The 13,618-nt window shown below is 38.1% G+C and overlaps 3 protein-coding genes across 3 annotated transcripts in view; all 3 read right to left on the reverse strand.

Moving 5' to 3' along the window:
- Positions 1 to 734, reverse strand: part of LOC108572136 (ralBP1-associated Eps domain-containing protein 2) — a 3,124-nt gene extending 2,390 nt beyond the window's left edge. The window contains exon 1 of the mRNA XM_017934330.1: positions 437 to 734. Within this exon, the coding sequence (XP_017789819.1) occupies positions 437 to 610 (174 nt within the window). The 5' untranslated portion in view covers positions 611 to 734. The remainder of the gene's footprint in view (positions 1 to 436) is intronic.
- A 1,089-nt stretch (positions 735 to 1,823) lies between these two features.
- Positions 1,824 to 10,323, reverse strand: LOC108572126. The gene is made up of 5 exons (XM_017934320.1): positions 9,991 to 10,323; positions 5,973 to 9,320; positions 3,613 to 4,445; positions 3,394 to 3,537; positions 1,824 to 2,045 (listed from the first exon to the last, which is right to left on the reverse strand). Exons 1-5 carry the CDS (start codon positions 10,223 to 10,225, stop codon positions 1,824 to 1,826), a joined length of 4,782 nt encoding a protein of 1,593 aa, XP_017789809.1. The 5' UTR covers positions 10,226 to 10,323.
- A 962-nt stretch (positions 10,324 to 11,285) lies between these two features.
- The window catches only part of LOC108572137, a 4,276-nt gene continuing 1,943 nt past the window's right edge, over positions 11,286 to 13,618 (reverse strand). The window contains exons 2-3 of the mRNA XM_017934331.1: positions 12,934 to 13,101; positions 11,286 to 12,486 (exon numbers count right to left, since the gene is read on the reverse strand). Coding sequence (XP_017789820.1) covers positions 12,272 to 12,486; positions 12,934 to 13,101 — 383 coding nt within the window. The 3' untranslated portion in view covers positions 11,286 to 12,271. The remainder of the gene's footprint in view (positions 12,487 to 12,933; positions 13,102 to 13,618) is intronic.

Raw genomic sequence — 13,618 nt, forward strand, 5'->3', positions numbered from 1 at the left:
GTAATATCTGTTTTAAGTTGTCTTGAAAATTTATTCACTTCTATATCAATAAATATAATTTCCATTTTTAAATTTTGGAATTGTACATTTTCACTTTCTTCGTGTATAAAATTAATTTGATATTAGAGTCGATGTTATTTCGCAAACAATTATCGAAAAGTGTTTTATTTTATCGTATTTATTTTCGATACAAAGGTATAAAGCTGTAAGTATTTTATTTGTTATTTAATAATAATGCTTATAATCTCCTCGTAACAGTTTCTTGATTCTAACCTTCATCAGTTTTTTACAATCTGTCGAAGTCGCATCGTGTTTGGCAAATTAAACGCCCACTTCAATACGATTAAAGAGATTCTATGATTTCAATATTTTGATGGCGAGTGTGACAGAAAACCAACAGCTGACAGAGTACATGCAACGAGTAGATGTAATTTACCTTCATCGTGACAAATCCTGGTAAATTTGCCGAGCGTAGTAGTTCGGCAACTTGGATCACCGGTACACTGTCGCTGTCACTTATTTTACAGTAATACTTAAAAATGCTTTTGTAGTATCGATGTTCGGTCATCGTCAAGTGAAGACTCGCCATCGTGATCGATTCCCAATCCATCTTGACGACAAGTTAGAGCGGAGCAATGAACCGCTTCTACACTCGTTACGTATAAACTGGGTCCGTTCTCTTTCTGTTCTTTCTCTCTTTCTCTCTCTCTCTCCTCGTTCTCTCTCTCTCTCTCTCTTTCTCTCGTTCTCTTCCTTTTTCGCTCTATTTCTCTCTCTTCGTCGTTGTCTTTTCGTTTTTGACACGGTCTGCTTCACGGGACGATCGTGATCAATATAGTCACATTGCACGATAATGTTTGTGACTTTGATAAAATCCTTGAGAACGTGAGACACACTACTTACAAACTACACTTTATGCATCACGAAATTACCGCTCGACTGCCATCTTTCCGTTCCATCGGTGTTTGACATTACTATAACCTATGTGTGCACACTATTCGCATCGTACAACTGATATCTCTACGGTACGTGCGCATTAACTTTACCGGATTATAGCATTTCTACAGCGCATGCGCTACTCTCGTACAAGAATGCGCGGCATTTTTAATTTTTTTCAATTATTTTATTTGATCAATCTTTTATTTACTTGACAGTATAATTTAATATCATAATACTTTTCTTCTTTTCATTTTTACATAGTCTTCATCGATCGTATTACAACTAAAAAATTACTTTATTCTTATAATAATTCAATTGTTTTCATTACTTTTGTTTAATCGTGATTTTGTCTATTCTATTAGAAAAGAGTAGTCAAACTGTTTTCTTTTTAATTGTAATCGTGTGTTCTCAGGTTTTAGGTTATGGTCATTATAGTATTATCAAGTAATCAGTATTACTATATTTTGTTGTACAATATCAGTGATATAAAAAAGTAAGTAACAATCGTTTCGTTTCGTATTTAAGATATAATATTTTGTATGCATAATATGTGAATGTAATCTGCCAGAAGATTAAGTGCTTAGACATTTGCATTCTTTAAAAACAAACAAAAAATGCTTTAATAGAGTAAGCTACATTGTGAAGAAAAATTGTTCAAAGTTCAGCATGTGACAACGATACAAATAGATGTATGACTAGAGCCTGTTGCTATAATTGATTTTTACAAATATACTTAATTTCGAATCTAACGGATTTTCATAAATTCGATGCAATTGATTATCTGTAAATCTAATAATAACATAAATTGCAAAATATCACCGTAAATTACAAGCAGAAGAAATTCTTCGGGCGTCGTTTGAGGTCGCACAAAAGCATATTGCGTATCATATATTTTCAACGATCGAAGAGGATGAACTTTTCTTTGTGTTGCTATAACGTCCTGTTATCGGCTTCTGTCCAGCCATTTTAAATCGATGCAGCACCGGCGAATTTTCCCTTGGACTACCACTAATATTATCGAAGTCCCAACTCGCAAAATGTTCTTTGAATAGTTTTTCGAGTTTCTTCGATAGCGTTTCAATCGTTTTCACTCGATCATGATCACCCTACGATCAAATAGTGAAGAAAAATGACTGTCTACTATTATAAGCGCACGAGGCAACTACGTTACTTAAAAATCACAATATACAGGGTGGACCACTTAACATGATCACCTCAATTATTTTCGTTATTACTGGACCAATCAAAATTTCTTTTGTCATAGAGAACATAGTTTCAAAGTTCTTTCAAGTTAATGACCTTTGGTTCTTTTTCTGTCTCTTTTTAAAATAAGTTTTTAAGGGCACGTTTAATTATTTTACGTATAACCCTATAGTTTTTTTTTTTTTGCCTGTTAGCTAGTACGCATTGAGACGAATTCAACGACCACAATATAATACATTTTTTCATGTATAAAATTTATATGTAAAAACATTAAACGTGACTTTGAAAACTTATTGAAAAAAGGGACATAGAAAAAATCTAAGGTCAGTACCTTGCAGATCCTTTGAAATTGTATCCCATTTGATCAAAAAAATTTGGAGCATTCTACTAATAATGAAAATAATTGGTCACGTTAGGTGGACCACACTGTATACAGGGTGTTCACGTTATTACTAGCCAGTGTTTTTCTCGTAAATGGTAAGTAGTGGAAAAAAATGAAAGAGGAAAAAGTTCTGCAGTTTTCTATGGCCAACATAATAGCGTATATCAATTTTTTATATTGGCCATAGTTTTCGAGAAACGAAGGTGACCTTTAATTTTTTAAAGTGAAACGTGCATTCATGCACAAGAAAGTCACATTGAATATCGGTAGCCTTGTCAAGAAAGAATACTTGTAAACACATTGGTACGTAATATTCGAAATATTTCTTTCATTTCTGACCTTGTATGACCGTGAAGGTCATTGTCCAGCACATGGATAAATTCGTCTCGATACACATTTTCGTATGACACAAAAAAAATATGCAGCTTTTCACTTAAGAAATTAAAGGTCACCTTCATGTCTTGAAAAATATGGCAAATATAAAAAATTGATATACGCTATTATATTGGCCATAGAAAGCTGCACAACTTTTTCCTTTTTCATTTTTTTCTGGTACTTACCATCAGTAGGTATACACTTATAGTAGAATCGCCCTGTATACAGGGTGATTCACCTAATTTGACGACATGAAATTACTCGTAAACTATTCGCTGTACGAAATAGTGTATAAAGCAAAAGTTGCATATGTTACAATAATTATTTCTTTTTTCTATATTGTTTATACATGAAGTTTTGAATTTTGAACTTTATCATGAGTTTTTTAAACGGAACACCTTATATTTCTCTATGGAAATTATGGGAGTAAATGTGTGTGTGTGTAATTTTTTTAACGAAAATGATCGAAAAATGAAACAACATGGATCACGAACCTTATGATATAATTTTGAATTATGAACAATACGACGGAAGTCTCTAACCACGTGTTCTACTTTATGATAAACTCGGTTTTTTAGTTTATATTCAACGGTTTCCAGGAACATTGGACTTTTAATGACTTTACAATAATCTTCAATCTGAAAGGAAATTATACAATTACTATTTTAAGATTCCTATTAAATTGATACCTGGCCTTGCACAAAGCAGCTAACCGTGTAAGTAGAAGATCGAGTACTAGCACTATTTTCTGAAGATGGACATTTGAAAACCTCTGCTTCCTCCATTTGCCAGACTGTTTGATGTATCATTTCCAATTTACTAAACGCAAGTGGACTGAGACTTTGTTTCCTTTTCGAACTGTACCATACGGACCAACCTCTGTCGTTGCACTTTCCATCAAATTTTCCGTCGAAGAATTCAATATATTCAGCGTTTTCTTTCTCCTTCGTGTGTTTTATTGCAGATTTTGACGTTCCTTCCGCTTGAGAATCGCTGATTTCGCAACTTTTCGTAGATCTTTTTCCAGAACACTTGCGGGATCTATTATGCAAGAGATAATACGACTTTTCGAAGTCCTTCCTCTGGCATTTGCGTCCAGGAATCGGTATAACAGTGCTGCAAATCGTCGAAACATTGGCTATATTCAATTTGCTCTTCTTACAGAACTCCTTTTTCTCCGAGAAAGATGTGCTTAAAGATGCGCAGCGTCGTACGGTTTCTGAATAGGTGGCCTTCCCTACGACACGTTCCATTTCCTCTGACGTTGTTTCATTGTTCAAAGAAATACACGAACTTTTTTTCGAGTAAACAGTTTCTTGAAGGTTCTTTACCGTGGTAGTCGTCGCGACTGTTGTTACGCCACTGTTGTTGCTCACTGACGAAACAACCGGAGTCGTTTCCTCGTTTTCCGTTACCGAACTGTTTGACGATTTTGAACTATTTGGATTGGTATTGCTTTTTCGTTGCTTCTGCTTATTTGCCATATTAGCGTTGTTCAAAGTTTTGATTAACCACGTGTCCGTTTTTATGTTCACTTTACTAGAACCTGTTAACGGGTAGCTGCATAAAATATTGCGATATTTAATGCTGGAAGAACGGAAGTACTGTTTCGACATATCATCAAACACATATAAGATCTTCCAGAGTTGGGAAGCCAAACTTTTCGCCCGCATTTTATTTATCACAGAAATGGGAAAAACCTGCGTTTCTTCTCCAAGTTATGAATACTTCGTTGCAGATACTATTCGTAACCGACAATTCTACGTTATTTATTTAACACAGTGAATTATTGGTGCATGATGTAATGCAGTTTAAATGTAAATGACCCTTTTTACGAATTAACGAAGCATTCGTACTTGTAAATTCTCACATAAAAAAAAAAATGCTTACAATTCGGAAAGGAAGTACTTTTGCATTCGTGTTTAGAGGACCATTTTTCTTCTTTGTGGTGAATAAAATACATTCTTAAGGTTTGACCACCAAATTCTAGAACGACGTATTTTAAAAAATGCTTACAATTCGGAAAGGAAGTACTTTTGCATTCGTGTTTAGAGGACCATTTTCCTTCTTTGTGGTGAATAAAATACATTCTTAAGGTTTGACCACCAAATTCTAGAACGACGTATTTTTATCGATGATCCTAAATGTGTCTGATACGTGTAAAACAAAGGGTGATACTCGTTTTATTATACAAAGCATAAATTCTGTCACTATTTTCATAAAAAGTTTGCTTTTACGTCTATAGAGTAAAAAAAAATCAGAGACATCATTATAAAAATACAAAACTTTCGCAACTCCGTTCTTTTAGTATTAAAGCAATTAGATTTTATTCTCAAATGAAATAGTTAGTTAAGTTCAAGTGGTTAGAATTAATAAGAATTCACGAAATATCTCTGCATATGTACATATACAGGGTGTCCCCAAAAATTGTGGTACAACCGGTCGAGTGGTGATTCCACGTGCAAAAATAATATTTCTTTCATTTAAGGATTTGTTTAAAAAAAAAAAAAAATGAGTATGAAAGTTCGTCGTGTACCCGTGAATTAACTGCAACTTTCGAGGTATGAAACTTTTGTTTCCGCCGGATTTAATACCTCTCGACTTTTCTTTATGGGGTTTTATTAAATCTAAAGTGTAAACAGCGTTAAAGACTTAAAAGCAAACATTTTGCTTTTACGTTCGAAGATTTGAAAAATACACATAATTCACTGCAAGAAGTGCATAATAATTTACAATTCAAATTAAATACGGAATAAAAAAAGGTAATAATACAGGCCGATATGGCGGAATTGTCCACGTTGAATAATACAAGCACGAGTAGAAACAGAAGTTTCATACGTCGAAACTTGCAGTTAATTGACGGACTTTGCATGACAGATTTTCAAACTCATTTTTTTTTTTTTTCGAAAACGAAGCCTTAAATGAAAAAATGTTATTCTTTTTTTTTTGGCTTATTTTAGGGACACCTTGCATATATGTATGCGTGAATGTACAGAATACGCAGAAGATACCGAACGATTTTCTTTTTCCTAGAAGATTGGCACGTGGAAGAATAATAAAAATGAATCATTACCATTTTTATTCTCAGACGACTGGGAAACTTCGTTGACATTTATGTTGGAAGAAAAATGACAAGTAGATTCTGAGTCATCTTCGGACGCCTCGTAACTCGAAACACCGCCACATCCATCGTTATCGTCTTTCAAAGCTTTCACGAATTCTTCCTCAAATTTCTCTTGTTTCTGCGCTATCTGAGACTGAGCTGTGTCGTCGGTATCGTTCTTCTGAATGTTTTCACGCTTCTCGACTGTACGAACGCGGTCAACTTCATTTTTCGTCGAACAGCTGTTCTTCTTTACGTTTAGTGCCTCTAGCAACATTTCAGCCGAAGCACAAGCCGCTTTCCAAGTAATGTCCTCAGACATCGTGTAATTAGATGCATGGGGTCGTTTCAAAATCCTAGGCGAATTTTCAAGGGAGAAGGTGGGCGGTGAAACGAGCAGAGTCGTTGAAAGTGGCAATTTCATCGATGTATTTGTGGAAGTATTAATACTGGTTGAAATGGACGTAGCAGTGGGCCGTGGCACTGGCGTTGACGATGCGAGAGCGCAAAATATTTTTTCTTTATTAGCATAATGATTGCGATGGTTGGTGGAAGAGACATTTACCAGGTTTCGGGACATCGAGTTGTCCAAACGACGATTGGATCTCCTTTGATGCCTTTTCTTCGGAACGTTGTAACTTCCTGGTTTCATATACACTCGAATGTCCTCGGAACTGTCGTATTCTTCGGGAACTTGTTGCATTTGAACGCGATTATTGATCAGATTATAAGTGTTCCAAGGCGTGGTCTGAATAGTCTGCATATTTTGTAACGTTTGGAATTGACGATTCGCGTCAATCTGCAGCTGCCTGATACAATTGCTAAGATCCATCGTGTTCTTCGACATTTCTGGCCGCGACGACGGTACTGTATTGGCCTCTGTTAAATTCATAAACGGCATCTGCCGGTTGTCAGAGTTTCTCATACTGGCAAACCAGGCCGACAAATTGGCCGTCATCCCTTCGGACGACTTTTCCGGAATGCTCGGCTCGATCTGACTAAGCAGCGTCATTTTGTCTTTTGGCACGGCCGCCAAGTCTAGTTGACTAGTCGACGATTTGCCGACGTAAACTAGATCCATCTTCGTTTTCTTCCCATAATTTTGCCCGAAGCTCTTCAAACCTTTGTTGTCGTAATCGACCGTGTACGAGGGACAAATGGCGTAGCTGGGATAAAAACTGTCGTGCTCGTTGCTGGAAGGAAAGTACGCGGATTTCAGGCTAATCGAAGGATTCAGCAAGGACGATTCTACCCTCGACAAACACTTCTGAGCGTAATTCCTTTCGTAATTTTCATCCATCTGGCGTTGCACTTTAAACATAGAGTCGACGTTTCCGTGAGACGAAACTTTGCTCCCTTTAGGGAATTCTTGCTTCTTATCCTTAAACGACCATCTCCTGGAAGGGTCTTGGCTATTTCCCGTGAGAACTTTGCTCCTCAAGTGAAAAAATTCAGCGTTCAGCGATTGCGTGGACGTGTCGGTTTTGGCGGAAGAGGAACTCACTTTTGAACGAAATCTACTGTTCCCTTGCCCTTCGGAATCTGCGTGCCCTATGAACATATCAGGCACGGATTTCGTGCTATCTATTGTCGTTAGATTCTCGCTAACAGTCCACTTACTTCGCAACTTCGATTCTTTCTGGGACGGCTGTTTCTCCTGACTGACGTTGTACAAACCAAAGTGCCGCAGGCTCCCGACTGATGATTGCGCGACGCTACAAGTGGGGCACTGTCCGTTCTTTTTATTCAAAGTCGACGACGGATCGAACAAGTCGCAATTCACGTATACTGAAACATCACCTGGAAAAGAGGTTCCGAATGATTCTGGTCTCTGCTCGAAGTTGGAAGCGTCGCTGGTGTTCTCCTCGAGCTTCAAGAAAGTCTGAACGATTTGGTTCAGTAGTTCATGCGTGCTTTCCTCCCACAGCCGGAAGCACCTGATCAACTCACAGTCGAATTTGTCGTCTAAGTTCGGATAATGTTGTTTGTTTAAATAATTATCAAGAATCAGCCAGCCGTTGCTGATACGTAACAGAGCGTTTATCAAGTCGCCGATGAAGGTACGATCCCCGGCGAATATAGGGAAACAGGTCGAGGACTTGGTCACCGCTGTTTTAGTCGCAGAGGAAAGGTTTTTCAGCCAATTGGATTTTGAATTTGTTTTCGAGCTGTTGTCTAAAACGATCTCGGCCTCTGTGCATCCCCAGTAAACGACTTTTCGCAACAGTTCCGGGTACTGTGCCCTGTCTACATATGGCCCGTCCGTTTGAACAGCTATCGAGGTACCAGTACCATAATTCGCGCAAAACTCGGTGAACCATGTGTTTTTATTCAAGACAGTGTCACCAGCACCGCTGAACAACGGCGTTGAATTAGATTTCTCTTTCTTCATCCCCTCTTTGCCGTTGTCATTCGACGATGTGTTACAAAGCGCAGAGACCATCTTCTCAGCTTCAATCGTGAAATCGAAGCTGGCCGAGGATTCATCGGAGTAATGCTCTTCCCGGGTTTTCGCAGGCACGTCCTGTGTAACCTTTTCCAACGTATTTGTAACCGCCTCTTGATTCGTGTCATCGTCCGTACTCGGCCTCACCTCGAACAAGTTGTCGAAAGAAGAGGTGATTGTTTGAGACGGCCATTCGTTGTAACTTTCCGTAGTAATTGGCACGATCTGTGTATTATTGACAGCAGGTGTTTTGCTTTTAGCGACTTGAAGGTCCGCGATGTCGAGTGTGCCAGAAGAAGTAACTGGCTTATCTCTTTGCAGATTACCGAAAACTAAACTCGCCGGGGGATTAGGGAACATCTGATTGGAGTACACTGTTTGAACAGGACTCGTGATTTGATTGTTCGTAAAATTGGCTGTAGCATATGGACTGAGATTGGGAAATTGGAACGCCGAATTGCCATTAACTGCTTGCAAGTTACAGGTGTTCGTGGCTGAGATATTGTAGTAGGAACCGTGTGACGGTTGTTCCTGTTGCTGTTGTTGAATATTTTGCCGATCTTGAATCAAACAGTAGGTCTGCACGTCCAGGGGCTTAAAGTAGGGCTGCGGTATCAGTGTGATTCCAGAATTGTTATACTGATCACCGGAAAAGGAGCCGTGCGTGTACGTTGAAGAAGCGATTAAAAACGAAGCGGTCGGCGCGGTCGGTGGAACATTATTTGTCATTTGATCATACAGAACCAAAGGCTTTGGGTTGTAAGACAATTGCTGTTGAATGTGTTGCTGCTGCTGTTGTTGCTGTTGCTGTTGTTGGCAATATTGTTGATTTCGTACGAGTTTACTCTTTACTGGCCATCTGCTGCTTTTGCCTGTATTCGTGCAAGATGTATATTTGTAAGGAAATCTTGGTAAACCGAAAGTATTATTTAACATAAACATGTCATTTGATACTACGACCAGTGAAGATGGGATAATTATTGTCAAGCAAAGTGACACTTATTCTCTATCATTTGAAAGATAATAATATACGAACGGTGTAAAAATGATTTTATTAAATGGACCACTAGCCTTGGAATACTGTTCGATTATAATACCGATTTCATACAAAGTGGTCGGCCTAACCACCTCAATTGTTTTCATTATTAGCAGACCGATCAAACATTTTTTTGTCATAGAGGATCCGATTTCAAAGGATCTCCAAAGTACATAGTGACTTTAGATTTTTTCTATGTCCTTCTTTTAAATAAGTTTTGAAGGTCACGCTTTTATGTGTAAATTTTACATACAAAAAAATGTATTATACTGTGGTCGTTGAATTCGTCTCAATAGCTAATAAGAAACTATAGTGCTGTACATAAAAAAAATTGAACGTGGTCTTGAAAACTTATTTTAAAAAGAGACTCCAAGGTCAAAACGAGAAAAATCTCAAAGATTCTTTGAAACCATATGCTCTATGACTCTATGAAGTCACGTTAGGCGGACCATCCTGTATGCGATTTTATCAAGAGGGCGGAAATTTGAAGGGAAACGTATTTACACCTTGTATGTGCAAAGGAGCCGGAGTAGTCAGTGCAGCATTACGTTGAGCTCCTTGATAAACACACGAAGGATGCAAACCACTCCCACATGGTTGGAGAGTTAACGTCGGATTGGCGATAGGGCCGTAAAGAATTTGTTGTTGCTGTTGTGGATGGAGGAGGGATGACGGGGTTGACGTAGGCGGAATCGAAGATTGTACGGACGATCGATTAGCTCGTGCGGCTGCTGGGTGCATGATCCACCTAACCCCGATTTAAAAACAACTTTTCTCGTTCTCTTCACTTCTTAATGCCTGTTTAGGAGATGAATTTTTTCAATGCATTTATTTGTCACTTTCAGTTTCAAATCGGTGTCAACGAAGCGTCTCTATTATTGGTCGATTCTCCGTCGAAATGAAATTAAAGAAAACAGTTTTTAAATTCTCGTCCAAATGAAACGAACCTAGCCACTATAACAGCTGTCATCTGACATGTTGTCACTAACCTAAGTGCATATTTCTTTGATTTATTTTATAGGTACAGAATGGTGAACAGTTTTCATTTTACCTGATATTTAAGTACTCTTTCAACCTTCTTGAACGAACCATTTGGATTCGTGAATGTACGAGTAACAACGGTAAGAGACGAAGATGTAAACCACAGTGTAACAGACTGTATTTACGGCGACGACAAGTGACAAGGTAAAATCATACCTAGGTGTTACGTGTAAGTAAATAAAAAAAAAAAGAAATGGAGAAAGGATTGAAACTTTGAATGAATGAACTTGCGGATAAATTAAAGAACTCTCGATGTTGGTCCACGACTTTCCAAATGATCGCTTCACCCTTTCCGCGTGTTAACGGATACGCATGTCACCATTTTCTCGCACAACGTTTCTTTTCTCTCGCGGAGAAAACAAATTGAAATTTCTTGTAAACGAGAAACGATAAAACTTACGTGTACATACTAAAGGACAAACGTTAATCTACGAAACGGAAGACAACGAAGAACGCGAAGAAAAATGGCAGATTACTGGCTATTCGTCTAAAACAAAATTCTCTACCCGGAACAATGAAACGAGAGAAAAATTTGACGCACGGCTCAGACATTTTTGTCCACCAAATACTCGACATGATTATATTTTTAATCTGTTCGTTAATTCACGAATAACGTGTATTATGAAATTTCGCATATGTACAACAATTGGAAAGGCAAATAATCGCTAAAATTTCCTCTACAACAAGTCGAAGGAGGACACAACCGACAGATACAACGGTCAATGGGATAAAGGAAAATAGCAGGACTTTTATTCTCCGCAAGACAACCCTGATATATTTCCCTTGTTTCGCAGAAAAACATATTGTACAGATGTTTTATTGCGAAAATGTTGTCACAACATATAGACTTTCAACAAATTGCATAATTATTGTTACATGTGTAATATCATTCTTAAGCTCTACGCAGAAAATTGTCGAGTGAACACAACGTGACTATCGTCACACTTTCAGCACCTAAATTGGAGATTTCCAAGGAGAATGTTGCATGATCGAGTGCTCGCCAAGCTGTTCGACGTTTCGCTAAAAAGTACCAAAAAATCGCACCGTTCCTGAAACCTTGTACAGTTTTCTGGTGGAAACTTATCCGAGAGAAACGTAATTACTTTTCGATGAAAATTTCGAATAAATCACACCATGGCAGAGTGTGTCGCGTATAAAAATCAGCTAATTCTGGGCAAACATTCCTCGACCAAAATATTTCTTTCCTTCTCTTCAAGCTGTATCTTTACCTATCGTCTTCGATAATCTTTCCCCGGGATGAATCTTTATCCAAACTTGTGTCGTTTATGTAACGACTAACAATGTATGTTATCAATGTGAATTTTCTTCCTCGATACGTTCCATTTGAAAATATTCAGGCAATCAGAAACAGCGTTCACGATTAGATCTAGAACTGTGATAATCTTCAACCAATGACACAGGAGGAAGCCACTGCATTGTCTCTGGAATGAAACACGTTCTCATTGAGAATTCCTTTCGTTCGAGTATATCGAGATCGCCAGCATTTGTTTTTTCCTTCGTTTTGGAGATGTAACGCAAAAATTCTTTATCAGAACGTTGCGTTTCGCTTGTTCTACACACTTTACCCATTCGCGACGAACGTACGTAAGAAGTACTTCCTCTGAAACTTTTCGTTTCGTTCACTTTCGTTTATTGGGAACGCGAAGTCGAAGCTGCTTGCAGGTACTAACGATCCAGCACGCATCTCTTCGTCGATTGTTCAGGAGTATGGTAGATTTGTCAAAACTAATTACGGATGAGTGCTACCAGAACACTGCCGAAGATACACGACAGTATCAAAGGTATCGGTGGTAGGACATTCGGTGTTGCCGTGTTGCAATAGTCTGTCAAACACGAGCAGACTTCCTGGCGGCCACCGAAACCGCTTCTTTGGTAGCATTTTCCTTTGTAGTTCGACTCGTACCATCCACACCCTCTTATGACTCGAGTGTCAGGCGGAACTGTTTCAAATATACACACGATTGTTAGTCCGATGTATGTTAATGCGCCAATACTACGATACATTGAGACTAATAGCGAGCTACCGGTATAATAATTTCGATTAGGTGTTGTATGCACGATATCGGATTACTTGTTCTACTACTGTACCGCAACAAGCATCGCAGTAATCACGCAATCGTTATATGCTTGACGATACATTGTAATTTTCCGCGGCGTAATAAGGATACTACATTGATCTAGATTAATAGTGATAGCGCACTTCAGCACACCGCTGCATTCAAATTTACCCTTTCACAGGTACCGCTTTATCGCAATTGTGCATATTACTCCTTTCAATAACTCACAGTTAAAGCGAGGAATACAAATAACGGGGAATATAATAATCGCTGAAACACTGTCAGAAAGATCATTTTTTACTTGGACGGGATAAGGTGGATATTACTTACGTCCGTTAACGCTAAACTCAATGACTTGCGTAATCTTCCGGCACATAGTATATTTCGCGCCGTCCTTCAGATCGGAGCAATCTTTTTTCAGGGCATCAGGTGGTTGATCGTCGGCGCATCGACTGTCATTGTGACTGTTGCAAAGATAACATTCTATTGCATTTATACCTAGAACATGATAATAATTCTGTAGAAAATTGAAAATTCGTCGTATATTAAAGGGTATAAAAATATATGTAAGAAGTTCAAAGAATCTTAGATGATATAATTGCTATAAGAAACTTCGATACAATTTAGTAGCAATTTAATTGAAAGGTTGTGGATGTTATCAAATGTCTGATAAGAGAGGTCGGCGCGAGAGATGAAAATAATACGACGATTGAACGTTTTATGCTGCAAAGGGGACGTGATTCTATCTTGTTTTAAATGCGTTTTATGCAAGTGATGGTTTCGCGGTATAATCTGTTACACGCGCCTATTTATGTGGATCAATATTTTGACATACATTCCGTTTGAGGAAAGGTTCATCGTTCTCCCGACCCTAGCTGATATAAAAATCAATGTAGTTATCCGTCCTAGAAAGGCACGAGCACGATAAGTTTGTCTTCACATTTTAATCTTGTTTATGCGATCATTCATACTTCCGAGTATAACGGAGGTAGTTTATATTTTATTATACTATATT

This window comes from Habropoda laboriosa, unplaced genomic scaffold (genome assembly GCF_001263275.1).
Source record: "Habropoda laboriosa isolate 0110345459 unplaced genomic scaffold, ASM126327v1 scaffold136, whole genome shotgun sequence".
Classification (NCBI taxonomy): domain Eukaryota; kingdom Metazoa; phylum Arthropoda; class Insecta; order Hymenoptera; family Apidae; genus Habropoda; species Habropoda laboriosa.